Below are 25717 nucleotides of genomic sequence, written 5' to 3'. Positions count from 1 at the left end.
ACACACATACACACACACACAAACATGCACACACATACACAGACACACAGAAACATGCACACACATACACATACACACACAAACATGCACAGACACACAGACACATGCACATGCACACACACACACACACACACACACACACACACACACACATACACAGACACATGCACACACAGACACATACACACACAAATTAATAATAATTAAAAGAAAACATCATACCAAGTTCTGGACCTTGGTATACATGCTTCCTAAAGATGGAAGAGTCATCTCAGAGAACATGTCTCAACACCACAACTGACCTGCTACAGGATAGGAGGGTATGGGCTCCATCTTCTCCTCTCCCCACACCTAGAGAGCTGCTTGAGGGTCTGGCCTGTCTAGGAAGCCAGGAAGCCAGGAAATCAGGGCTCCCTCACATCTGGAACTGTTCTAGTCAAGCTGGACTCTAATGACCATCTTCAAAGTGAGAAACTGCCCTGGTGGTCTCACTCCCAAATCCAGACTGGCCTGGAACTCACTATGCAGCCCACAGCTGGCCTCAAATCCACAGCAATTCTCCTGCCTCTGCTTTCCCAGGGTGCTGGGATTACAGTGTGAGTCACAACTATGCCCAGCTCAAAAAGCATGGGAGGTACTCGCAAACACCAGGAGGAATCTTACAGCCCACTCCTCAGCTCCAAGTCTCCAGCTTACGTCAGTGCTGCGGCCACTCAGGCCAGAGGCTGCTGTTTGCCAGTTTAATACAGATCGCATGAAAAGACACAAAGCCGTGGAAGAGGCAGAGCGACAGTGCCGGCCTAGGCTGACGTACCCAGTAGGGCTGACATCAGAGACCCATGTGAGATGAGGCAGAGCCAGGAGTGATGGTCCATGCACCACACTGCCACACTCAACACAGCAAACCAGTCCGGTGTGGTGGCGGGCCCTGCGATCCCAGTACTGGGCAGGACTGCAACGTTCAAAGCCAGCCTGGACTCCATGGCAAGATCCTGTCTCGAACAAAGCCAACAAGAGTGAACCAGGGACTGAGAAGGGCACCTCTGTAGTACAGTGCTCCAACCCCAGTACCATAGGGCAGAAAGCGTGACTTCCCACAGCTCACTTGGGTCACATTCCAAACTGACATTCGAACTCGGACAACTGAAGGTCTAGTTTCTGAACTCATTCAATTCCGTTCCCCAGATGACTCTAGCCTCTAGTTTAGGCTTTACACTCTGAGGGATCTGACTTCGCTCTATTGTCCAAAAACTAAGACGGAAGACATGGAGTTGAACTCCATTTTTAGGGGAATTAAAGATTAAAAGGGGCTGGGGAGATGGCTCAGTTGATAAAAACTGCCTTCCTTCATGAGAACTTGATCCACATAAAAAGTCAGGTGTCATACATGCCTGCCACCTCAGTGCTGGGGTGTTGGACACAGGAAGGTCCCTGAAGCTCACTGGCCAACCAGGCTAGCCAATGGGTAAGCCCCAAGTTCAATGAGAAACTCTGTCTCAAAAAATAAGGTCAAAGTGATTGAGGAAGACACATGACATTGACCTCTGACCTCCACAGATATGAACACATACAAGTCTGTGCTGCATACATGTGTCCACACACACATACACATGCAAAGATTAAAACAAAGACAGCAATGGATAAAAGGGTCTGCAATGGATGGGGATACAGGCTTCAGAACAGTGAGGGAGTGGGGGAGTCCTGTTCCTGGGGAATAGATAATACTCACGAGCTGATGTTGGTCTTGGCGTGCTCCTGCACCAGCTCGCCCTTGGGGTTGACAGTGAAGATCCTGTTCAGGGACACTCCCACTTGCTTGTAGGAATACACATCCTACATTTAGAAAAGGTGATTTAACATGTCGGGAGGGCAGGGTTCACTGTACAAACGAGCACACACCGTGACCTTTCATTCAATGTCGCATTACCAATTTTCACTAACTGGCGCTTCAGCTCAGGGGAGTGGGGACCCATTCAGCTAGTGTTCCTCTCTGGACCTCAGTTCCTTCCACTCTTCAGGACCTGAGCTAACCCCCCTACGGCTCCTGCCGTGCTGGCTGGCATTCCTCAGGTTTATTTTCTAAACTATTTTCTCATTCCAAAATAATCTGCTACAAGTTTTAAAAGCAGAAATGTCCAGTTGAGTAGTTAATACCCAGCTATATTGTATAGAATACAGAACCTTCTAGCAAGAGTGGGTCACACACACCATCTCCACACATTTCCTTCAGCCAGGGAGCCCTCACTGCATGCTTTGGGCATCAGGCAGGGCTAGCACGGTCGTCTCATCTCTCAGGAAGGACCTGGCACCTTCAGTGCCCTTGTTTTGGTAATTTAATGAGTAATGCACAATTGCAAGCTTGTGGCCCAGGTCACCAGCTTCAGAGGCCCTGTCTGACATGCTTTCGACCTCTTTGCCTTAGAGGACGCTCACTGCGCACGCACCCCTCGGCCAGGCCTTTGTGAAAGCTGCCGGCAGCACCAAGCACAATGCCTCGAGGCTCCCCTGAGCCCTCGGGTACTTACGGCAGGGCGGTTTCCAAAAGCAGCGTAGAAGGGTTCTGTGTTCGGGAAAAACAGGTTCTTGATGTCTGTCAAACACTGGACTTTGAACTTTTCCGGCTTCTTTTCAATCACTTCTCTATAAAACACACAAATACATAATCGGTCAGCATGAGAGGACTTAAGTGTGCATGAAAGTGGTGTGAGGGCCATCAAAGCTGCTTCGTGGGCAAGGAGACTGGCTGCCGAGCCTGACCCGAGTGTGTGCCCCACAGCCCACTTTAGAGGGAGGGAGCTGACCCCGGCGTGCTGTCCTTTGACTTACACACACACACACACACACACACACACACACACACACACACACACACAAAAAGAAGTCATTTAAAATTTTAAAACTAGTCTTCAATGTGCAAGCCATAAACTTGGCCCAGCAGCCCAGAAAATCACTCAACTCAGAATGAACCACACTCTCGGCACAAGAAAAATGCAAAGGACCAGCCCCGGCAGAGGGGTGACCTCGGAAACAAAAGTCTGTGTTAGCGTGGGCCAAGCTGACTGGTGAAGACACGGGCAAAGTCCCAAGGACGTCTATAAATGCAAAGGGAGGCAGGGTAGAGCAGCAGGGTCGTGACAGGAAGGCAGGAGTCGTGTGACATTGGAAGCTAATCCCTGTAACGATGTCTCACATACAATGAGATGAAGAGAAAGGAGATCACCTGGGATACAAAGACACTGGCCACTGGCCAACATCTGGTTAGGATGAAAACTTTTGAAATTTATTGTTATTTGTACGCATGTGTGTCCATGTGCCAAGTGTGTGTAGGCGGCCTGTACAGGCCAAGAGGTTATGTCCACTCCCCTGGGGCTGGAGTTACAGGTGGTTGTGAGCTGTCCAGCATGGGTGCTGGGAATCAAACTCTGGTCCTCTGCAAGAGCAGGATGTGCTCTTAACTGCTGAGCCATCTCTCTAGCCCCAGGATAAAAATTCTTACATCAAAAATAGAAAGAAAAAAAGAAAAGGAAAGAAAAACCTACTACAAAAAGCTGGTTTTGGTGGCAAACACCTGTAATCCCAGAATGAAGGAGGGAGAGGCACGGAGATGGCTAAAAATTCAGGGGTTAGCCTGGTCTACCGACTGAGTCCCAGGCCAAAACAGGGCTCCATGGTCAGACCCTTCCATAAGGTCCTTCTGCAGACATCCTGTGGGGAGCACAGCAATGGTCTCCAGCCAAAAACAACATAAGAAATGGTAATAAAAGCTTTAAAACTTAGAATTTAGGGGTCAAAAAGATATGACGGACCTTCTTGGTTAAAACTATAAAAACTCAGGGCTGGAGAGATGACTCATCGGATAAGCGCACTGGCTGCTCTTCCAGGGGACCTGGGTTCAATTCCCAGCACCCACATGGCAGCTCATAACTAACTGCCTGTAACTCCAAGATCTGACACCCTCACACAGACATACATGCAGGCAAAACATGAATGCACATGAAGTAAAAAAGTAAATAAATTATAAAAAAAAAAATATAAAAACTCACTGAAATACAATAGAGAAGAAAAACCTAAATAAAACAGACAGACCAGCTTCTTGAATGGGATGCTTCAATATTATATCGAGCTATTAATCCTCTCTAAACTGGCCTCTGGATTCACTGAATGTGAATCAAATCATAGCAGACCTTTGGATGCTTTAAGGAAACTTGGTTCTGAAAGCCGCAGGGCAGAGCAGTGGGCCCAACACAGCTGGACACTGCTGAGATTGGGAAGCAAGCTCCGGGACCGTGGACACTAGTCAGAAGAGGCCCACTGAGAGGCGTGTGTGCGTGCATGTGCGTGTCTGTGTGTGTGTGTGTCTGTGTGTGTGTCTGTCTGTGTGTGTATGTCTGTCTGTGTGTCTCTGTGTGCCGTGACTATGCGTGTGTATGTGTGCCTGTGTGTGCATCTGTGAGGGTGCATGTACAAGTACAGGGACCAGAGGTCGGTCTTGGGTGTCATTCCTCAGGTGCTGTCCCCTCCTCTGTTTTTCAGACAAGGTTTCTCACTGGTCTAGGACTCACCAAATAGGTGAGGCTGACCGCCAGTGAGGCCCAGGGATCCACCACACCCACTGTATCCTAAGAGACTGGAACCTTTGCTGGACCTCACAGTCAGAGCTAAAAATGCATCTGAGGTCACAAGACTGAAGACTGCCATCCTACCCTGCGCTCAAGCCTGTTTGTCTGACCTGCTTTTAAGAGAGCAATGTAACCATCAACCTTAATTGCCTTGGAGTTCCCATGTGATCAGTGTTTACAACCTAAGCTAATGGATAACTGTAACCTTAATTTATGTCCTCTTCCATGCCGCTGACCCAGAGTAACCCAGAGCATGTATGTTTGTGTGTTGTGATAATTATTTACTGAAAGCAGCAAAAACAGAGGTTAGAAGCAATCTTATAAATGAACATCCACAATAAACGTTGAGCACGACATTTGGATATTGCGTGGTAAGCAATGGTGTTTGTTATCTGGGTCAGTCAGGGTCAGCTGGAGTCAGTGACTTCATCCCTTGTGACACTGTTAAAGATTTCTGTAAAGCATCCTCCATCCCATCCTCGTGTGATGCTTTCTCTTTGGTCCACCAAACACAAAGTCGAAGCCCTTTGTTAGGAAGAGAGGCATACATACACACAGGGACATACAGACACGGGGACAGACTCACAAGTCAGGCAGGCAGACAGCGGACAGACAGGAGGACAGAGCACACATGGAGAAGGACATAGAGAATTCAAACCTGGGTTCATTCTTGGTTAGAAGACCTCAAGGAGAAGTGTCACACTAAAGTGTGACACCAAGGTGAAGTCCTTCATTAATGTGATACTGATGCACTATTGGTGACTCTTTTTTTAATTAATGCATTCAAAGCAACTGTATTTTGGTGCCTTGTGTGAGGAATCTCTAATGCATTTAACACACACACACACACACACACACACAGGTTCTGGGGCTCAAATTCCTCCTCACACTTGCAAGGCAAAGGCATTTATCAACTGAGCCATCTCTCCAGTCCAACAGTCCACTTATTCTGCAAAACTTGCAATGAGGAAGAGACAACATGTCTGCATGGGGGTCGGCTATCAGGGCGGTACCTGTGTAAGCCATGGGGTCGGCTATCAGGGCGGTACCTGTGTAAGGCATGGGGTCGGCTATCAGGGCGGTACCTGTGTAAGCCATGGGGTCGGCTATCAGGGCGGTACCTGTGTAAGCCATGGGGTCGGCTATCAGGGCGGTACCTATGTAAGCCATGGGGTCTGCTATCAGGGCGGTACCTGTGTAAGCCATGGGGTCGGCTATCAGGGCGGTACCTGTGTAAGGCAGAGAAGAGACTGCTCGGGCTGAGCAGAAGGGGCCCCTGCGGCAGCACCGTGCCCCTCTCATTGACCCAGTGCAGGTAGCCCCTCGTCATGTCTGCCATCCCAATGGCGCGTGCCGAACAGTAGAGAAACTTGTAGCCATTCCTGAAAGACACAACCCATCCACCTTGAATAGCACCGTGGCACGGAACTTTTCGGCATCCCAGACCCTTACCTCCGTCCGCCCTATGAAGAAAGGCGTGGTTGCAAGTGGCCCCCATGGGAAAGTCTGTATTCTGTAAAATGTTATTTCCAGTTGAGAACGGACCACAACACCTCTCACTGCATCGTCTAGCACTCCGAGTCCTACCTAGAGCAGCTTTCCCTTAGGATAGGCCACCGTTCACCTCTTCTGCATACCAGGCCACACCATGCTTCCCACAGTTGGGCGGTGGTTGCAGAAGCCGTGGTAAGCGCAAGAACGAGGGACACTCCCGGGTGTGGGGTCAGGTGGTAAGACTCGGCCACCACTGAGAAAGGGCAACAGCACAGACCATCCCGCCCAGGTCTCTGCACAGTCTGAGGCTCTCCTCGTCATCCCTCAGCCACATGCTCTGAGCCCTCCACGCAGCCCAAGATGGCCAGAGATGCCCCTGGGGCTCAGCAGGGCCCTGCCCTCAGAGAGGATAGGGAGCTGTGGGCCAAACCACAGCAGCGGTGGGGTACAGGGGGGCGGGGAAGGTGCGTGACACACCGTCCGCTCCTGCTTGTCCGGTCCTCAGTGACCGACACGGGGGTCTGGAGGACACTAGAGCAGAGCACGACAGAGTGACCTGTGTCCAGGTTTCCCGTCCTGTCCCGGGCTCTACACCCCGCCTTAGAAAGGGCTCAGAAGGCACAAAGGGTTAACCGACCAGGAGTGCAAGCCTGACCACCTGCATTCCGCCCAGAATCCACAGAGAGACGGGACCAGCCGGCCTGGAGGACACAAGAGTGGAGGCAACAACAGAGGCCTCGTCTCAGCGAGGGGGAAGGTGAGAACCAACTCCTGAAAGCAGTCTGTCCTCTGAGCTCCACAACCAGGCTGGGGCACGCCACACATACAAACACACATGCACACACAAACACACATGCGCACACACACACACATGCACACACACACATACACACATACATAACACCCACTCATCACACACGCGCACACACACACACACACATGCACACATACATAACACCCACTCATCACACACACACACACACACACACACACATACACATGCGCGCACACACACACACACACACACACACACACACACACACACATTAAAAATAAAAATTTTCGCTGGGTGGTGGTGCACACCTTTAATCCCAGCACTCAGGAGGCAGAGCCAGGCGGATCTCTGTGAGTTCGAGGCCAGCCTGGTCTACAGAGCGAGATCCAGGACAGGCTCCAAAACGGCACCAAAACTACACAGAGAAACCCTGTCTCAAAATAACCAAAAAACAAAAATAAAAATTTTCAAAGTCCACAATCCAGACAGACTTAAATCAAATGTTCCAAGACAAGCTTTTAGACTGGGGTCCTCAACACAGCTATCTTGGAGCAGGTAGACGTAAGATACCTACAGCGATGCCTTGTGTATGGGAGCCCACAACTGACTCAGTTTCCCAGTTTGAATCTGAAGTCTGTTCTGAGTCAACAGAGTTCAGGCTTGCTTGCTCCAGGACTCTGAGAAAGTCCTGGTTAGCCCACAGGAAGGAACACACTATCCAGCTGGACGCAGGCTGCTGATGCCAGGTGGAAGTATATGAGATAGAAAATGGAACTGCCTGCTCCTTGATGCACGGACGGGACAGACAGTGGTCGAATGCCTGCGCTGTGCATCCTTCTACCTCCGTCCTTCAAGACTGTGTATAAGCTGGCTGTGAAATAAACTCGGGGCTGTCCGGCACTGACCGGCAGTCCTCTCGACTCTCTTCTGCCTTCTTCACTGTCTCTACGATCCGCACGCCTCCACCAAGACACCCAGCCGACTGGTCGGCAGACCCTGTCAACTGTGAGACAGAGCATCCCAGCTTCCACCCGCCCGGTGCCCACAGCACACAGTAATCATGACAATCGAAAATGCCTGGAAGCATGGTCACTTGTGCCTGAAATCCCAGCCCTTCTAGAGGCAAAACCAGAGACTGTGAGTTCCGGGCCTGTCTGGGCTACATGGTAAAAGACTGTCTCAAAATTAAACAGCTGAGGGCCACCGTTGTGGAGAGATGGGACTCTGGTCTCATTTGCAATCCCAGGCTGAAGGACAATCTTCCCTGCCACCCTAAGGAAGCAAGTTCTCCGTCCTTGTAAGTCACCCCATGCTCGGAGGGAGAGAGTCTGTATACAGAGCGGGGGTCACAAACGGGCAGTTATAAGACAGGAGTCGGTGCTCTATACTTACTGGCTTACTTTATGATACAGCTTTGCAATGCCCTGGTGGGTCCAATCCTTCCCGAGCGTGGGCAAAATATGACCAAGAGTATCCGATCTAAATAAAAATGAAAATATATATATATATATATATATAAGCCAAAGGTTACTGTAAGAGGAGAAGGAAAAAAATGCCCGTTTGACTTCGATGCACTACTCACGCCCCATAAAAATAGTAAGAATGAGGGCTGGCAAGACAGCTCAGAGGGTAAAGGTGCCCACTGCCTTTGTTCCCAGGCACCACACAGCAGAGGAAGAGAACAGACAGCCCCCACGTTGACCCCTGAGGTCCATGCTCATGCACATGTATGTGCACCCACAAAAATGTGTTTAAAAAAAAAAAAACAACAACTGAAAGAAACAACAGTATGAATAAGACCCACGGCTTCCTCAGTAGAAAGCCCGGGCTCACAGAATCAAGTGAGGACCTTAGGAAGGGCTCTGGTGAGCCATTGTGCTGAGGACTGGGCTTGCCGGACCCACGTGAGGGCCTGCTAACCATTCCAGAACAGCACTCTTCAAAACCAGGTTGGAGAGATGATACCCAGACAGAAAGAAGTCACCAGGCCGTAGTGGTCGCTACTGAGGCCAAGGTGCTGCCCCTATCTGTGCAGTTCCAAATGCACGGGAAACTGTATGTTCCAGCCCCCACGATGCTACCCAGGGTGAGATGGAAGCCAGCTCCAGATCACGATGCAGCCAGACCCACCTGGTGATGGTCCCATCGATATCCGAGATGATCACTTTATCGTCCCAGTTCCAGAGGTAGATGGTGCCTTCACAGCGACAGGTGCCCTGATACTGCGTGGTGACGCTAAAAACCACATCGTTGGGGCCATTCTTCAACTTCAAGCTTTTCTGGAAAACACGAACCGTTTGTGTGCTTCACGGGGAGGTCCAGATTCAGGGGATGCTGGGCCTCTGCAGGCTTTAAAATCAACCCTGGCTTCCCCAGGCCACCGCGAAGTTCTCTCCTCTGTTTCCGGCTCTAGTTCTGTCCAGGGCTGGACAGGCAACCTAAGTCAGACCCAGCTCTCCCTGGCCCCACTCAGGAAACAGCCACCCACTCTCTACAAACCATTCTGCTTCTAAAAGCAGTGCTAACCTGATCCAGTCCTCAGAGAGTACACAGAGTTCAGTGACTGGCTGCAGGCTTCACCCAAATCACACCATTACACAGGAAGTGTGAAGGGTCTCAGTGTAAGAACACAAATGTAAGACAGGCAAAAGTGTTTCCCTCAATAGTGTGTTTTTATTGATTTCTAGAATGACACAGACTGGAGAGAGAGCCTTGAATCCATAAAAACATAGAGCAGGCCCAAGCACATCATTACCAAATTCAGAAAACAAAACTCCTTTGGCTGGTCTTCAGTCTTTGCTGGTATACTCTGAGACACAGAAGCTGGCCACACAGACCCACAAGGTCGACTCTAAGTGTCCCCCCGGGTCCCACAAGTGGTTAACATGGGGTCATCTTTTCCCATTTAATACCATCCTGTCAAAACCTGCTCCTCATAAATTCTTACAATAGATACACAGACTTCAATGTAGAAAAGCAGAGATGCCTGCTCACTGGATGGCCTTGATTTGAAGGAAGTCCAGGGTTGGAAAGGCTTCATTTAAACTAGTCACACACACACACACACACACACACACACATACACACACACACACACACCGGGGTGGGGGGACCCTTTGCTTCCTAAAATTCTCCAAACTCCATCACACCTGCTTGATTTCCACCAATTTTATAGATGCATTTGCGTTAACAAGCATCTCTCTCAAAGCAAAAACACTCAGGAGGGACATTCCCAAGTCTCTCGGCCACTGGTAATGAGGATAAACGAACCGGCTCAGGCAAAGCTGCCTCCTCCTCCTCCTCCTCCTTCTAGGTCAGAAAAAAAGCAGCTCAGAGTGCAGAGTCACGTAGCCGGTCCACGTGAACAGACACAAAGTCAGGGTGGAAACACAAAGTACTGAAGTGAGGGTGTGAGGTCACTAAGAGGCATGCTGGCGCAGGAAAGGTCCTGGGAAGAGCTGAGTGAGCAAAAAAGGAGAAGAACCCCAGACCTTCAAGAAAGCCCTCAAACTCTATCTGCCCACTACCTGAGAACCAGAGCCGCAGCTGTACTGGGGACATGGGCCTCACCAGCTGCTCCGATGTGAGCCGCAGGGTCTTTTTGTAGCTGACGTTGGACAGAAGCGAGAGGTGGCTGGAGCTCGATGGCTGGGCGCCTGAGTGCTCTTCATCGCTGGAGGATGACTCGTGCTTTCCTCTGCAACACACGGTGAAGTAATTAGGAAACGCATCCGGGTAACCAGTAAAAACGCATTAGGCCTGAATCAATGACTCAGTCAATTGGGTCTCCTGGGTGGTCATTTGCCATATGGCTTTAGATTTATCAATGAACTCTCCTATATCCCCATTCATACACGGCTTCATCGTCGAGGGGGAGGGGGCTGCCTCTCCTCATTCACTCCGGTTTACCAACTCTCATCACTCACTTGTAACTAGTGTGACTCCACTCCTGATGAGCAGGGCTACACCCATTCTGCCCAGAAAGCCACAAGCAAGCCCACATACTCTTCTGCCTCTTTTCTCTCTACTGAAGGCTGTGGGCCAAACCCTAAGAGTCCAAATGTCCTCGGTCCAAACACCATCAATTCTCTCATATCCAATTCCATCAATTCCACATATCCAATTCCAAACAATTAGAGCACTTCCTGGACCTACGAAGATTTGCCAGTTCACCCCACCTCTTCCCCCAAGACTCGTGAAGTCACTACGAGCCAAGAGGACACTACCTCTGTCGGCACAGAATCCACAGACCAAAGCTCCAGTTCGTCTAGTGGCTTCTCCAGGCTGGTGCTGGGAGGCAGGGTTAAGACTCGGGCCCAACGTCTTTAAGTGCCTCACAGAAAGCAAGTTGGTAAATTAGTTGCTCCCTACGCTCAATTCTATGGCTTCATCCTCCAACCTAATAATGTTTGTTCTGCCTCCCAAGTTACTTAGCACCCTGCCAGGTACTTAATAATGGGCTTGGAAGAGCCAAGTGCCCCCAAAGCAGGCATGCCCATGGTGGTCTTTCTATTGCTGTGATAAAAACACCATGACCCAAAGCAATTTGGGAAGGAAAGGGTTTATTTCAGTTTATCACTGTCTGGTCACACTCCGTCACTGATGGAAGTCAGGGCAGGAACCTGGAGGCAGGAGCGGAAGCAGAGACCATAAAGGAGTGCTGTTCACTAGCTTGCTCCTGGTGGATTATTCAGCCTGATTTCTTGTATAACCACCCAGGTCCACCTGCCCAGGAGTAAACGGCACTGCTTCTGGTGAACTGGGTCCTCCCACATCCATCACTAAATACGGCAGTGCCCATAGGCCAATCTTCTGGAGGCATTTTCTCAATTAAGACTCCCTCCTCCCAGGTATGCCTGGGTTTGTGGCAAGTTGACAAAAATAAATGAATCAACCAGCACACCAACTTTCACATCCCTTTATACAACTTGCACACAGATCTCGGTCTTCTTTACCTCAGGAGTGCTCCCCTCTCCTTCCAACCTGTCCCTGCCTCCATTTCCCCTGGTCTGCCTTGTGGTCACCCAGACAGCCTCCCATACAAGCCTTTCCACCACGGCTACTCATTCAAAAAGTGATTTACACAGCCTGATGCTGCCCGGGACCAAGGAGTCATCATGGGGAGCACTCGCACAGCGCACCCCCCACTTGTGTGTGGAGCCAGATACTGCAAACAGCAGACAACAGCCCAGTCATCCCTGCTCTCTTCGGGCTTTTGCAGCACAGTCACCGGGGCTGGAGAAGCGCCTTGGCCATCACAAAGCTTGTGAAGAAGTTCTGGGGTCAGTGACCATGTCAAAGGAGACAGGCTAGGGACAGGCCGGAATTCCGGTTATCTGAGGCAGACCTGAGCTCTGTGTGAGCCGGAGTGCCGACGGCAGCTGTGATCTGAAAACCCAAGGTTGCCTGCTCAAGGAAACGCACATCGTACTACTTAAGATGAATTTATCTCTGCCTTTCAGCCCGTTTCCTTCATTCTAAGTCCAGGACACACTGAATTCCACCCCACCAAACCTCAGGATGTGGTGGCGACTCTGGGGAGAACGAGACAGACATCTACGTCCAATGCCGATTGATTGACTCAAGAAGACTCCTCTCTGCACCTCAGGCAGCTCTCCCATAAAACGCTCAACGGGAGTCCCTTCCTGTTCCAGTATCTGCAGATCCCATGAGGAGCACTCATCCTTCTGAACGGACACCCTCGAGGTTTCCAGATGGGGCAAACAAACCCAGTCCTGCGGCCTGAGCCCCACGACAACGGCCCCAGACAAAGGCCCTCTCATCAAGCGGGATGCGGCTGGAGGCCCCTCGCTGAAGAGGAAGCAGTCTAGAGCAAAATGAGATCCCAACAGAACTACGCCTCTTAGTAACAACAGATTGATGTGCGCCTCTGCCGGGCGGGGGGAGGAGTGTGCAAGTCGGAAGAGCTCTCATTCCCATCTGCCGCTTAGGAGGAGCGCGGCCCACTAAATCCGTGTGGCGTGCCATGTGGAAGGAACGTCGGAAGGGAAACAGACTCAAACGAAAATGGAGTTGTACAGTTGGCTGCCGGCGGCTCTCGGGTGGGCACGTGGACAGCCACAGAGGCTGCCACCTTCCGGACCTCGCCATCCTGAGAGGAACAGGGTGCTCCTCGGCAGAGCGCCCACATCACTCCTGCGGTGGTTCACTAAATGTCACTTCCCTACTGCGGCTGCAGACAGCAACAAAAGGCCCCGAGTCACTGGAAAATCTGTGTTCCGATGAGGAACTGTGAACACTGAAGTCAGCGCTTGTCACAGAGCACACTTTTCAAATGGCATTTTAATTATTTGTATGGTGACAAGCTGTTTGCTCAATTATGGGACTTTGGGGACTATCCTGTCAATCAAGTCTGTCAATTAGGAAAACATTCGGATGCCAATTTTTTTAAAGGCATCTCTGTGACTCTGATATGACTGGAAGTCACGGGTGCCGCCATAAATGAAGAGATTTACATTCCTCAAGAGAACCTCCACATATTTCAGAATCTCGATTCCATCACACATGAGCCAATTTATAACTTTTCAGGTTTGATAAGTGTGATTTAGAAGGGGGAGGAGTGGGGCTGCTTTTCCGTAACAGCAAAGGCACCTCTCCACGGTCCAGACGGAAAGAAAACCCATCAGAGCACATGAACTCCAAGAGCTGTGCTCCACTCGGGAGGGCTCCTACACACTGTCCTGCTGTCCCTCTACCCTCAGCCTGTCCCTGTGTCCCCGAGTCCCTCCATGGCCAGAAACAGGAAGAATGAAAGTGGGGATAAGACAGCGGTGGCGCCATGTCCTCTGTGCCCTGCCCCTCTGCCAAGGTGTCAGAGGCCATGCTTTCTGACAGCTCCCCGGGCCCAGCCCAGCTCTCCCAGGTCTAGGCCATGGCCTGTGGCAGCAGTGGAGGTTTGGAAGACACCCGGCATTTGGCCCATGTAACAGGTCTTCAAATAGTTTAAAATGCCCAGTGTAGGATGATGACGTGTCCTTCAGGTGACTGTGGTCTGATCACCTTGTCACAGGGTCACTGTGAGCATCGGTGAGGTGGGAGGGGAAAAGAGATGCCAGCGTGCCTCTCCCATCTTGTTTCATAGATGGCGACACAGAGAGGCGATCCCCTGCCACCCCTGCCCCGCCCCTGCAGAGAGACAGAACTCTTGAGCAGAAAGCCAGGAAGACAGTGTTGGGGTTCACACTGCTGGACAGCTCACCCATTCCAGGAATGGGCACAGGAGAGCACGGGACAGCAGGGTCAGAAAGGGCCACCGCCTGGACACCAGTGGCAAAAACAGGAAGCCTCCTGCTTCAAGAACATCCCAGCTGAGAAACGGCCCATCCGTACAGAACATGCTGAACTACCCAGTCTTCGGTTCTTCCCCACCCCACCCCTCACCCCATCCCTCACCCCACCCCTCACCCCACCCCCAACTAGTCTTCTACAAAGCAGGCTCTTCCTTGCCAATGGCACAAGTTCCTACTGCCAACAGAGAGTTCTAGAAATACGATAGGATAAGGTACAGAGCTGTGGCCAGGAGCCAGGAGCCATGAAACCTAAGCCAGCTTCCCCTATAAATGAACCAGCAAACAGGGAAGCCCTCATCAGCTCAGGAAGAGTCCAGTGTTGACCTCTGACCTCCACACGTGCACTCCCAGGCAAGTATACTTGTGTATGAGCATACCCACACCCAGACAGACAGACACATACCACATGCCAGGACCATGAGAGACACTCTAGCTAAGTAGCTCCCTGGAGACTCATACTGACCTCGAACCTTCACTGTCTGAGAGAGAAGCTGCAGATGCTGGATACACGGGAAAGACCATCTAAATAAAGTGCTCCTGGTCTCGGTCACCTAGTGACTCCAGAGCCAGCGGGAACCGAGGCCTAAGAAATGAGCCACTGACTGCCCTCATCAGTGTCCAGTGGGCATGCACATGACCCTAATTCAGCCCAACAAAGGGGTGGCACCATTGCCAGAGGGACACCCCGCCCCCATACCTGGGGGCCAGACCAAGCTGTGAAAGCTGCTCTTCTGTACCGTGGCCCGTCCCTGGCAGGCACTGCTCAGGCTTGCTTTCCTGGAGGAGAAGAAAGGAAGCCATCAGAGGAGGAGGAAGGATGCTCCCAAAGCTTGGGCCCCACCTCAGGCTCCCTAAGGCCCAGGGCAGGGCGGCAAAGGCACACACCCAGGAGGAGGACCCGGACCCAGGAGGCTCTGGGAGGGGCATGTTTTGGCAGGTGCCCGTTACTTCCCTGCCTAGAAATATCGTAAGATTAAGCTGAGAAACATTTTTGACAGAAACGAGTCTGTTAGTTATCCGTAAGTGTTCCTGGCACCCAACCAAACGCCATCATCCCTGTCACAGAGGCACATGCTGGAATGGGGGTTGCCTGGATTCCTGGGGGTTTCACAATATTTTCTTCTAATTGCCAATAGAAATGTTCGAAAATGTTTGCACGCCATATTGTTCTCAGGGAAAATGAGAGAGCACTTCTCTCTTCCAATGCTGCATAATCCTATCGGGAAATGTTCCTGGGGCTTCCTGAGAGAACCTGGTGTGTCTAAGAGAACTCTGGGCCTCTGGGCCCACTGCTCTCGCCTGGGAACCCCAGGAGCAGCCCACTACGGTTCAGAGTTCCATTTCCCCACTTCTCAAACGGAATGAGGATGCCGATGCACTGGCTGCCGATCCATAAAACAGAAAGCCTGACACACAGTGGAGAGGGGAGCGGAGGAAGGAGGGGGAGGGGAGTGGGGGAGGGGGGAGGGAGGGAGCAAGGGAACAGGACAGACCACTGAGTCAGAAGAGGCCAGAGACCCTGTCAAGGGATGAAGGAGACAGAGTGAAATCACTTTGTGTGTGCCCCTTCCTAGGCATGGTGGCTCATGCCTATAATCTCAGGGAAAGTTGAGGCAGGAGGACAGCTGCAAGTTCAAGGTAAACGGGGCTCTATACAGAGTCTGTCTCAAGGGGGGTGCACATAAATCAACAGAACAGTGATCATCCTAAAGTATGAGTGCTGGAAACTCGTTGAAACTATGCCCTCAACTGTTGGTTAGACGCAGGTCTTGCTATGTTAAGTCCTAGCTGGCCCGACACTCACTGTGTACCTGAGCTGGCCCCCGACTTGTGACAGTTCTCCTGTCTTTTACTTCGGGGTTCTTTGTTTGCTTTAGGGGTCTTGATTGGGGTTTTGTTTGTTTGTTCTGATTGTTCGGGGGTTTTTGTGTTTTGTTTTGTTTTGTTTTGGAGACAGGACTTCACTATACAGCCTTGGCTGGTCTTGAACTCATAGAAATGCACCTGCCTCTGACCCCTGAGTACTGGGATTAAAGGCCTGTGCCACCATGTCCAGTTGTTGTTTGCTTTTATAAATACAAAAGCAGTTGACATAACTATTCATTTATTATTGACTGAATAATTAAACTATGTGACTTAGGCTACCACAGTTAACAACTTTTCACTCAGTCAATTCAGAAATACAGATCTATCTGAATAGCTGTATTTCCATCCTTTAGAGAAATACTTAATTTCATCAACACTCCTTACTTCACAGTGGCATTCTCCTTAATTCCAACTGTTGAGAATCTAGATACCCTACAAATAAGAGGTCTTTGAAATATAATTCTGCCTAAAATTCTAGAACATTCTGCCCTCTGATAAACAAACGAGACAGTCCTTTATGCTGTAAGTCGGCCTCAGGACAGCATCTGTATTTGTCCTGACTCGCTCAGACCCTTGGCGGTAACGCAGCAGGTGGCAATCCACAGCAGCATGCCAAAGAACACTTAGATCTGCACACAGTGCTGCAAGGCCCCGCCTCCCTTTGACCTCATGGAATCCGATGCACCCAGTCATGTTTCTGGTAGTGTTTGCATAGCCTCCTGGTTTTTCAGACCACCTCCGGAAGCAATCGTTCAATAAACACACACCGCGTCCCTACGCCAGCTCCACAGCCAACAGAGCTGTCAGTGGTTTGTTTCTACTTCACGGAGCTCAGGGTGTGAGGAGGTGAGAAATGTTAGTCAAACAGTGAGTGTACAATTATAAATCCTGACAAAACGCATGAAGGAAAAGGTCATGGCCCGTGAGAGCAGAGCCAGCAGACCGGGTTAATCTGGCATGAAAGGAGGAGCTGAGCTGCTGGTTAATTAAGTGAGGGGATCAAAGGGATCCTGACAGCACTAGGCGGTAGAAACAGCATGTGCAAAGGCCCTGGGGTAGACTCCGTTTTGATCAATTATGCTGAAGAGTAGAGGGAAAAACAAGGCAGGACGAGCAACGGAGGTCAGAGTCAGAACACACAAGTGCTGTAGGATGCTGAGGACCTTCATCATCACTGTAGGAACCCTGGGAAGCCGCTAAAGAGGTTGCGCAGGGGCTGAAGACATTTGGATCTGAGTGAGCTCTCAGCACCCACGTAAAAGCTAGGCACAGTTATGCGGGCCCGTAACTCCAGAGCCGTGGCAGGTGGAGGCAGGGGGCTCCCCAGAGCTCGCTGGCTGAAAGTCTAGTTCCAGATTCAGTGGGAGACATGGTCTCAAGGAGATAAGGCAAAAAGTAATAAAGCAAGACACCCAATGCCCTCCCCTGGCCTCCTCAAGCATACATGCACATGCATGTGCACGCACACATGTGCACATTACCACATATACACACACACATACATACACACACATCAGTAACTACGGAAGTTTTAAGCAAGGGGCAACATAAACCAGGACCCACCTTAGACAGGCCAATCCAACCACAACACAGAGAACGAGGAAGAGGGGCTACGATGGACTCAATACACAGCCTGACGGAGCCTGGGAGAGGGAAGGTGGTCCGGAGTGGAGAGGGGCTGGGGGAAATGTTCACATCGGGGCAACACTTACTCTGCAGCCTCACAGGCCTCCATGGAGGGAGTCTGAGAAGGGCCATGTCCGGCCATAGAGGGACAGCGGAGCCTTTTCCTACCCACTGCTTCAACAGAGGAAAACCCTAGTGTGCCCAGACCAACTCTGACTCCATGACCTGAAGCTTGCGCTTGGCTGGCTTAGTGTGTGGGTGTGGAGTGCAAATGGCCATCTGGCTTGTCTGGTTTGGAAATAAGAATGGAGTCGTCCTAAAGGCCATGCGTGGATGATCAGGGAAAACCAGGAGGTAGAAGCCAGATACACGAAGGGGCTGGCCGGAGGAGGGGCCATTAAGAGGGGGGAGAAAAGCCAGAACACTGAGGCCACACGGGGAAATTGCTCGGGACAGAGGCGGAGAGATGGAGAGAGGCCCAACAAATCAGGGGCTTTCAGAGATCGCAAACGAATTCTCATGTATCGACCCAACCCTGCAGAGCCGGGACCAAAGAGGCTGAGCTGACAGCCACGGCAAGACTCACTGGTGCTATCCTCACCAACATAACTTAGTATTTTAAAACATAGGTTATGTTGGAACCCTTCTGTGGTGGTTAACATTGCCAAGGCGACAAGATCTGGGCTAGGTTCCTTAATCCGGCAAGACCCACCCTAAATGCGGGCTGAGGTCCTGGACTAGACACAGAGGAGAAAGCCAGCTGAGCGCCAGACTTTACCTCTCTGCCTCCTGTGGACAGAATGTGACTGGCCGCCTCATGTTCCTGTGCCCTTCACGTCTCTACCATCTTGGGCCATGCTCTCTAGCTGGGAGAACCGTTTTTGTCAGACGCTCTGTCCCAACAACGAGACATGCACCTAGTACATCTTCTTGTAATTGATAAAGAAACCTCAGCGTGGGAAAAACAGCTTGCCTGGCGTCTGCAAGCCAGAGGCTGGCAAAGCCAGGCTCTGTTGGCCCCTCCTCCTCCTCGTCCACCTGCTCTTGGCCCCTTTCCAGTCGGGCCAGCTCACCGAAACCCAGCATTATGGCGTTTATTTCACTCACACCAATGGAGGCAAACCTGACCACACAAAACCAAAGGCACTCAGGGCACCTGCCAGGCCACACACACACACACACACACACACACACACACACACGCTTACCTCCTTGATTGTGGCGTTCCTTCCCCTCCAGGAAAACCACCATCTGCCTCCTTTTTTGGGCATCTTATCCCTCATGATGGATTCCACAGTGGCCTGTTTTAAATGGATGGTAACATAAATAATGGAACCAAAAAAAAAAAAAATCAACTTAGCACACTTGAAACAAAACAAAATGTACTTGTAAATCAAAGGAGACGGAATAAATAAATAAATAAACAAAACATAACGCAACATACTGTGGGTGGACTGAAAATTTTAGAAAGGCAAAACCTAATGGCGTCCAAAATCACGTGAAGGTAACTGAGGCACGAAGACTTAAGAAGATGGGAAAAGAACCAACAACAACAAACAGAACACAACAGAAGGACAGGGAAGAGAGAGTGGAGATCATTAGTGGTTAGTAGGTCTGCCGTGGCCCGTTACAATGGCTGACTGGTTATGACGCTCTCAGTCTCAAGTGATTACAAAGTAAGACAGCAAAGAAAAATGATCGCTATGGTACAGGATCCAACAGCTCTAAACAAAAGTCAAAATACACGGACTTTTTTTTTTTTTTTAAGTAACTAGAAGTTTCCAAAGCTTAACTTGATTTAAAAATCAAGAGTTAAAAATAAAATTCATATGGACACCTTGAATACGTCAAAGTTTGATGGGGAAACTAAATATGAAATAATGATTTTATAAATATTTCCAAAGAACAACGTCTGTCTTAAGGCTATTTTGGGCCCAGGCAAATGTTATCTCATTTTCCTTCCTCCTTTTAGACTTTGTAAGTAGCTCTTCCCTCAGCTAGTGAGGAAAGACTTCATCTTTCAGCCTAACAGGTACAGCTAGTAGACAAATGATTCACAGGTTCAGCCTCAAGTGTGGAATTCCTACTTAAAAGCTCCTCGGCTGACACAGAAGACAGACCGAGCCCACTAAAATGCAAACCATGCATACGATGTTCAGGGACCGCACGCTCCATAAACCTATTGTCTACTTCCCTCCTCCTCCCCACCAAATCCATCCACACATAACAAGCCCCAGATGGAGTCTAAGGTTCTTTTGAAGAATCAACCAACAAAAACAGCACAGGAAACCCTCAGACGGCATTACAGTAGGTAGGGGCCAGTCCTGGGTGCTTTACATCTACAGCAACCTAAAAACTCAGTGCTGGTTCATGAGCAAACACATCACCGGAACAGAAAATCTCCAGTTCAAATGAAGACACGAGCCTAAATGCATAGCTAAATGAAGCCACCAGCCACCGGTCAAGATGGCCACCTAACCAGGGACACCGGGGCGATCCAGAGGGGATTCTGAACTGTTTGGGACCCTGTAAGTCGAGCACCTGCCTCCCTCCAAGCTGTGGTCCAGAACCAGGCAGCAACGTGTTCAGGGAGACCCTCAGGGGAAGGTGGACCCAGCTCCAGAAACAAAACCCCACTTGGACTGTGCCATTCATGATCACCTGTGCCAAGAACCGATTCAGAAGCGGTCATGCTTTGGGCGATGAGACATGGAGAATCTGTCTTGACTATGTCAGGAAATGTGTGAAGCACGGACACCCCAAATCATACGGGCACCCCAAATCACAGAGCATTCATTCAGCCTGCCAACCATTATCACGGAAGATACTAAATCCATAACAGTTAAGCTACTGATTATGTTCTCCAGCAGAAAGGATCCTGACTCGGTAACCATCTGGAGCGGGGAGGGATTTGAGTTCCCAAGTCTCCCTCCATTACTCTCAAGATAAAATACTGATGGATCAAAGATTGAAAGTAAAAGGAAGGACTGAAAGAAAATGTGGGTTATTTTACAAACGAAGAGGTAAGGGCATTTTAATGTGCTAGCTATGTATAATACAGACTAAACGCTACACAGAAAATCACTTCCATGTTAGAGAAACACCGTCAGCAGAGCCTCGACTCCTAAGTCTCCAGCTCACAGCCCTCCGGGACTCGCCTGTCCCCTCCCCTGTAAGCTCCCCCTCTGCTGCAGGACTCTCCTCCTCCTTCCCCTTTTCAACCCTTGAAACCATATCCTGGGCTCTGGATACAAGAAGAACCCGGCAGGGACGTAACTAAAATCACCTTACAGAACACGCCTCAGTCCAGTCCACAAATACAGAAAAGGGTCACCACATACAAGCTCACCACCCAAACTAGGGCACACACACAACCTTGCAGAGGCAAGTCCGTTGTAAACAAAGTGAGAGTGCACCTCCCAGAACCTCAGACTCTGGAACCACCTGACCGAGGCCACCAGGCACAAACCCGCCTGAAGCTCTGCAGCCCACGAAAGAAGATACAACCAAGACCCCAGCCACTCGAGGCAAGCCGAGGAGACCAGCACTCCATGGCTGGGGGGCCTGACCTCCTCACTCAGCTCTGCCTTGTAGCCACCCCCTGTTCTCACAGGCAGGCGCTGAGCTACACAAGCCACATCCTCACCCCTGCCTCCCCATCCTCACCCCTGCCTCCCCATCCTCACCCCTGCCTCCCCATCCTCACCCCTGCCTCCCCATCCTCACCCCTGCCTCCCCCATCTTCATCGCTGCCTCCCATCCTCACCCCTGCCTCCCCCATCCTCACCCCTGCCTCTCCATCCTCACTCGGCCTCAGTGAACCAGGCACAGGGCTGCTGACAGTGGCAGCTCCTGCATCTGACCCAGTGTCCGCTTTCAGCCTTCCATAGTTAAACTTCCTCTCCTCGGCCTCCCTTAGTTCTGCTCTCTGGGGTCTGCCACTCTGCCCACTTGTAATCCCGGCCTAGGAGGCATTGGGAGTGGGATCGTGGGCCTACAACGCCATCATTTTCAAGGCTTGCCCTGGTGAGGAAGGGAAGCGTGATCAACGTGGGAGAGAGAGATCTGAAACACTGACGTGGGCCCTCATGAGCATCGAGACACCATGGCCGCGGACTTCTAAAGTCGATCGCGAGTCTCCCAAACCTGTCCCTCCTCGGGCCCTTTTCTTAATCGTGCTAGCGCTCACCTTTGGCAAAGGTTTCTGGAAAGCCTGCATCGCCAGAAGTAGAGGAGCTGCTGTTGTCCAATTGTAGTACCTGCAAGACGAGGAGACACGTCAGAAGAGGGGGGCGGGGACAGAGCCTTTCTGCTGTCACGAGGAGGTCCTGGGACCCCAGTGAGGTCCTCTAACAAACTTCCCAGCCCTCCACACGGACCCTGTCTACACACTGACCCCCTTCCCAGCCCTCCACATGGACCCTGTCTACACACAGACCCCCTCCCCAGCCCTCCACACGGACCCTGTCTACACACGGACCCCTCCCCATCCATCCACACGGACCCTGTCTACACACAGACCCCTCCCCATCCATCCACACGGACCCTGTCTACACTGACCCCCTCCCCAGCCCTCCAGACGGACCCTGTCTACACACAGACCCCCTCCCCATCCATCCACACGGACCCTATCTACACACAGACCCCTCCCCAGCCCTCCACACGGACCCTGTCTACACACAGACCCCTGTCCAGCCCTCCACACGGACCCTGTCTACACACAGACCCCTCTCCAGCCCTCCACACGGACCCTGCCTACACACAGACTCCCTCCCCAGCCCTCCACAAGGACACTGTCTACACACAGACCCCTCCCCATCCATCCACATGGACCCTGTCTACACACAGACTCCCTCCCCAGCCCTCCACACGGACACTGTCTACACACAGACTCCCTCCCCAACCCTCCACACGGACCCTGTCTACACACAGACCCCCTCCCCAGCCCTCCACACGGACCCCATCTACACACAGACTCCCTCCCCAGCCCTCCACACGGACACTGTCTACACACAGACCCCTCCCCAGCCCTCCACACGGACCCTGTCTATACACAGACTCCCTCCCCAGCCCTCCACACGGACACTGTCTACACACAGACCCCTCCCCATCCATCCACATGGACCCTGTCTACACACAGACCCCTCCCCAGCCCTCCACACGGACCCCATCTACACACGGACCCCCTCCCCAGCCCTCCACACGGACCCTGTCTACACTGACCCCCCCCCTCCCCAGCCCTCCAGACGGACCCTGTCTACACACGGACCCCCTCCCCAGCCCTCCACACGGACCCTGTCTACACACAGACCCCTCTCCAGCCCTCCACACGGACCCCATCTACACACGGACCCCTCCCCATCCATCCACACGGACCCCATCTACACACGGACCCCCTCCCCAGCCCTCCACATGGACCCCATCTACACACAGACCCCCTCCCCAGCCCTCCACATGAACCCTGTCTACACACAGACCCCCTCCCCAGCCCTCCACACGGACCCTGTCTACACACAGACCCCTCCCCATCCATCCACATGGACCCTGTCTACACACAGACCCCTCCCCAGCCCTCCACACGGACCCCATCTACACACGGACCCCCTCCCCAGCCCTCCACACGGACCCTGTCTACACTGACCCCCTCCCCAGCCCTCCAGACGGGCCCTGTCTACACACGGACCCCCTCCCCAGCCCTCCACACGGACCCTGTCTACACACAGACCCCTCTCCAGCCCTCCACACGGACCCCATCTACACACGGACCCCTCCCCAGCCCTCCACACGGACCCCATCTACACACGGACCCCCTCCCCAGCCCTCCACATGGACCCCATCTACACACAGACCCCCTCCCCAGCCCTCCACACGAACCCTGTCTACACACAGACCCCCTCCCCAGCCCTCCACACGGACCCCATCTACACACAGACCCCTCCCCAGCCCTCCACACGGACCCCATCTACACACGGACCCCCTTTCTCCTGTTCACCTCACAGCCATGGTGAAGGGGAAGGGTCAGCAGCAGACAAGGCAGTAGGGTGAACATATGAACATGCCACTAGCAGCCAGTGACTAGCTGGACAGCAGCCAAGTCCCCTGGGCGGTCCCTGCTCCAAGCCATGTCCTACTGAACTTCACAGAAGGGGACAGGTAACTGAAACCTCCTAAGGCACTACATGAAACACTTGCAACTTCCTCGCAGTGGGGAAAGCCGGCCAACAGTCTGCAGGACCCACTGCGGACCACAGACTGAGCTTAGATGGTGATGTCTCTATGCTAAAGAGCAGCTGTGCCCTTAGACCTAGGACCAGATAGGGCTGGGGTCCCACAGTCGGAGCACCATGCCTGACACGGTCAATGTCAAGTCTGTACAGGCACGTGTTAAAATCCACAGGCGGGGCTGGGGAGCAGCTCAGTAGACGCAGTGCCTGCCATCGTGAAAACGTAAGAACCCAGTTCCTGATCCCCGGCACCCACACTGCTGGCACAGACCTACAATCCAGAGCTGGGGAGGTGGGGGCAGGAGGATACCCAGAGCTTGCCTGTCTGCCAATTAAACAAACCAGCAAATTCCAGGTGCAGCGGGACACCCTGTCTCCAAAACTAAGGTAGAAGGCCAGGCAATGTAGGAAACGCCTTTAATCCCAGCCACTACAGAGGCAGAGACAGGCAGATCTCAGTGAGTTCGAAGCCAACATGTTCTACATAGTTCCAGGACAGCCAGGGCTGCACAGGAAGACCCCGCCTCGAAAAGCAAAAGCAAACCAAACCAAACCACAAAAAGGTAGAGTGATCAAAGACAATGTGGACTTCTGGCCTGCACATGCATACATACACACATGCATACACACCATGTACCCACGCCACACATATACACTTACACTGAATACACACACACATACACACACACGCCACAAGACTCTCAATGATCTCAGTCTAGCAGCTGCATGGGGACATAGGAACATAGAATTTTACAAATAAAAAAAGACAATAATTAAGTTCAACAAGACTTCACTAAGGCTTGACGGAAACACCACCATTTCACACCAAAAGGGCTGTCAACAGGAACTTACTTATTTCCAATCTTGACCACGAGATTGGGGTCATCGATGATAGCGGGGTTGTCGGCAAACTGCTGATACGACACAGCTTGTTCCAAGAATGCATCTGTGGCAGCAGCCATAGGACAGAGGGGAAAACAATCACAAAGTGTCTTTTTTAAAGAAACAGACCACTTTTCAGCTTGCTCACTCTCCTGTGTTTGTCTGAGTGTTTACGAATTGCAGTTCATCAGGCAAGCCTGCAAATCCTACAAAACGCACTTGTAAGGAGGGAGCTTGAGCTTGGCTTGCTATTGCTGTTGGGGTTTTTGTTACTGGCTGGGGTGGCGTCGGATTCTCTTAAGACATCAACAAATGTCGGGGGGGGGGGGGCATGGAGTCTGCATGCAGAAGCAGAGTCGTGTTTACCAGGGACACCAGCTTGAGTCACTTGTGTTGCTGAGGCCTGAGACAAAAGACTAGACTCAACCTCAGTGATCTCCCCACTAGCTAGCATAAGCATGATGCTCATGGCCACTTTCAGGGGTCCTGAAGATGGGAGAGGACGGCAGTCAGCATCCTGCCCAAAGTGAGGGCTTCATCAGCGTTGGCAGCTGCAACGCCGGTGCTGACCATGCTCATCCTCGATCGTCTTGGAGAGGGCAGCCTCACCCAGCTCAGTGCAGGCCTTCCAGGCAGGAAGGTTGTAGGATCAGAAGGCCCCGTCCTCAGCCCTGAACCAGAGATGAGTGTCTCTGGCCAACGACACTGACTTCCCACAGCTTTCCCACTCAGCTGGGCCATGTACTGGCCTCGGATTGGAGCTCACTGACCCCAATCCATACACACGCCTCCCTTGGGGACTCCTACAGCTCTCAGGAACTGCTGTGGGATGGTCTGTATGTCAAATGTGTTGCTCTGATTGGTCAATAAATAAAACATTGATTGGCCAGTAGCCAGACAGGAAGTATAGGCGGGACTAAT

General features: G+C 51.6%; 1 protein-coding gene across 10 annotated transcripts in view; it reads right to left on the bottom strand.

Annotated features, from left to right (window-relative positions):
* Lpin1 (lipin 1) overlaps positions 1 to 25717 on the bottom strand; it is a 126842-nt gene that overhangs the window by 4438 nt on the left and 96687 nt on the right. For 7 of the 10 annotated variants that reach the window (XM_052745862.1, XM_052745863.1, XM_052745858.1 and 4 more), the window contains 11 exons: positions 24767 to 24860; positions 21880 to 21949; positions 19135 to 19212; positions 18899 to 18991; positions 14896 to 14975; positions 10459 to 10585; positions 9019 to 9167; positions 8281 to 8367; positions 5849 to 6001; positions 2526 to 2640; positions 1730 to 1833 (listed from right to left, as the gene is read on the bottom strand). In XM_052745862.1, coding sequence (XP_052601822.1) covers positions 1730 to 1833; positions 2526 to 2640; positions 5849 to 6001; positions 8281 to 8367; positions 9019 to 9167; positions 10459 to 10585; positions 14896 to 14975; positions 18899 to 18991; positions 19135 to 19212; positions 21880 to 21949; positions 24767 to 24860 — 1150 coding nt within the window. The remainder of the gene's footprint in view (positions 1 to 1729; positions 1834 to 2525; positions 2641 to 5848; positions 6002 to 8280; positions 8368 to 9018; positions 9168 to 10458; positions 10586 to 14895; positions 14976 to 18898; positions 18992 to 19134; positions 19213 to 21879; positions 21950 to 24766; positions 24861 to 25717) is intronic. The other 3 variants (XM_052745860.1, XM_052745861.1, XM_052745867.1) reach the window with 1 other exon arrangement.

The sequence above is a fragment of the Peromyscus californicus genome, unplaced genomic scaffold, assembly GCF_007827085.1.
Source record: "Peromyscus californicus insignis strain IS unplaced genomic scaffold, ASM782708v3 Scaffold_1__1_contigs__length_55948999, whole genome shotgun sequence".
NCBI lineage: Eukaryota > Metazoa > Chordata > Mammalia > Rodentia > Cricetidae > Peromyscus > Peromyscus californicus.
Note: the sequence above shows the minus strand (reverse complement) of the source record. Positions and strands in the feature narration are given on the sequence as shown.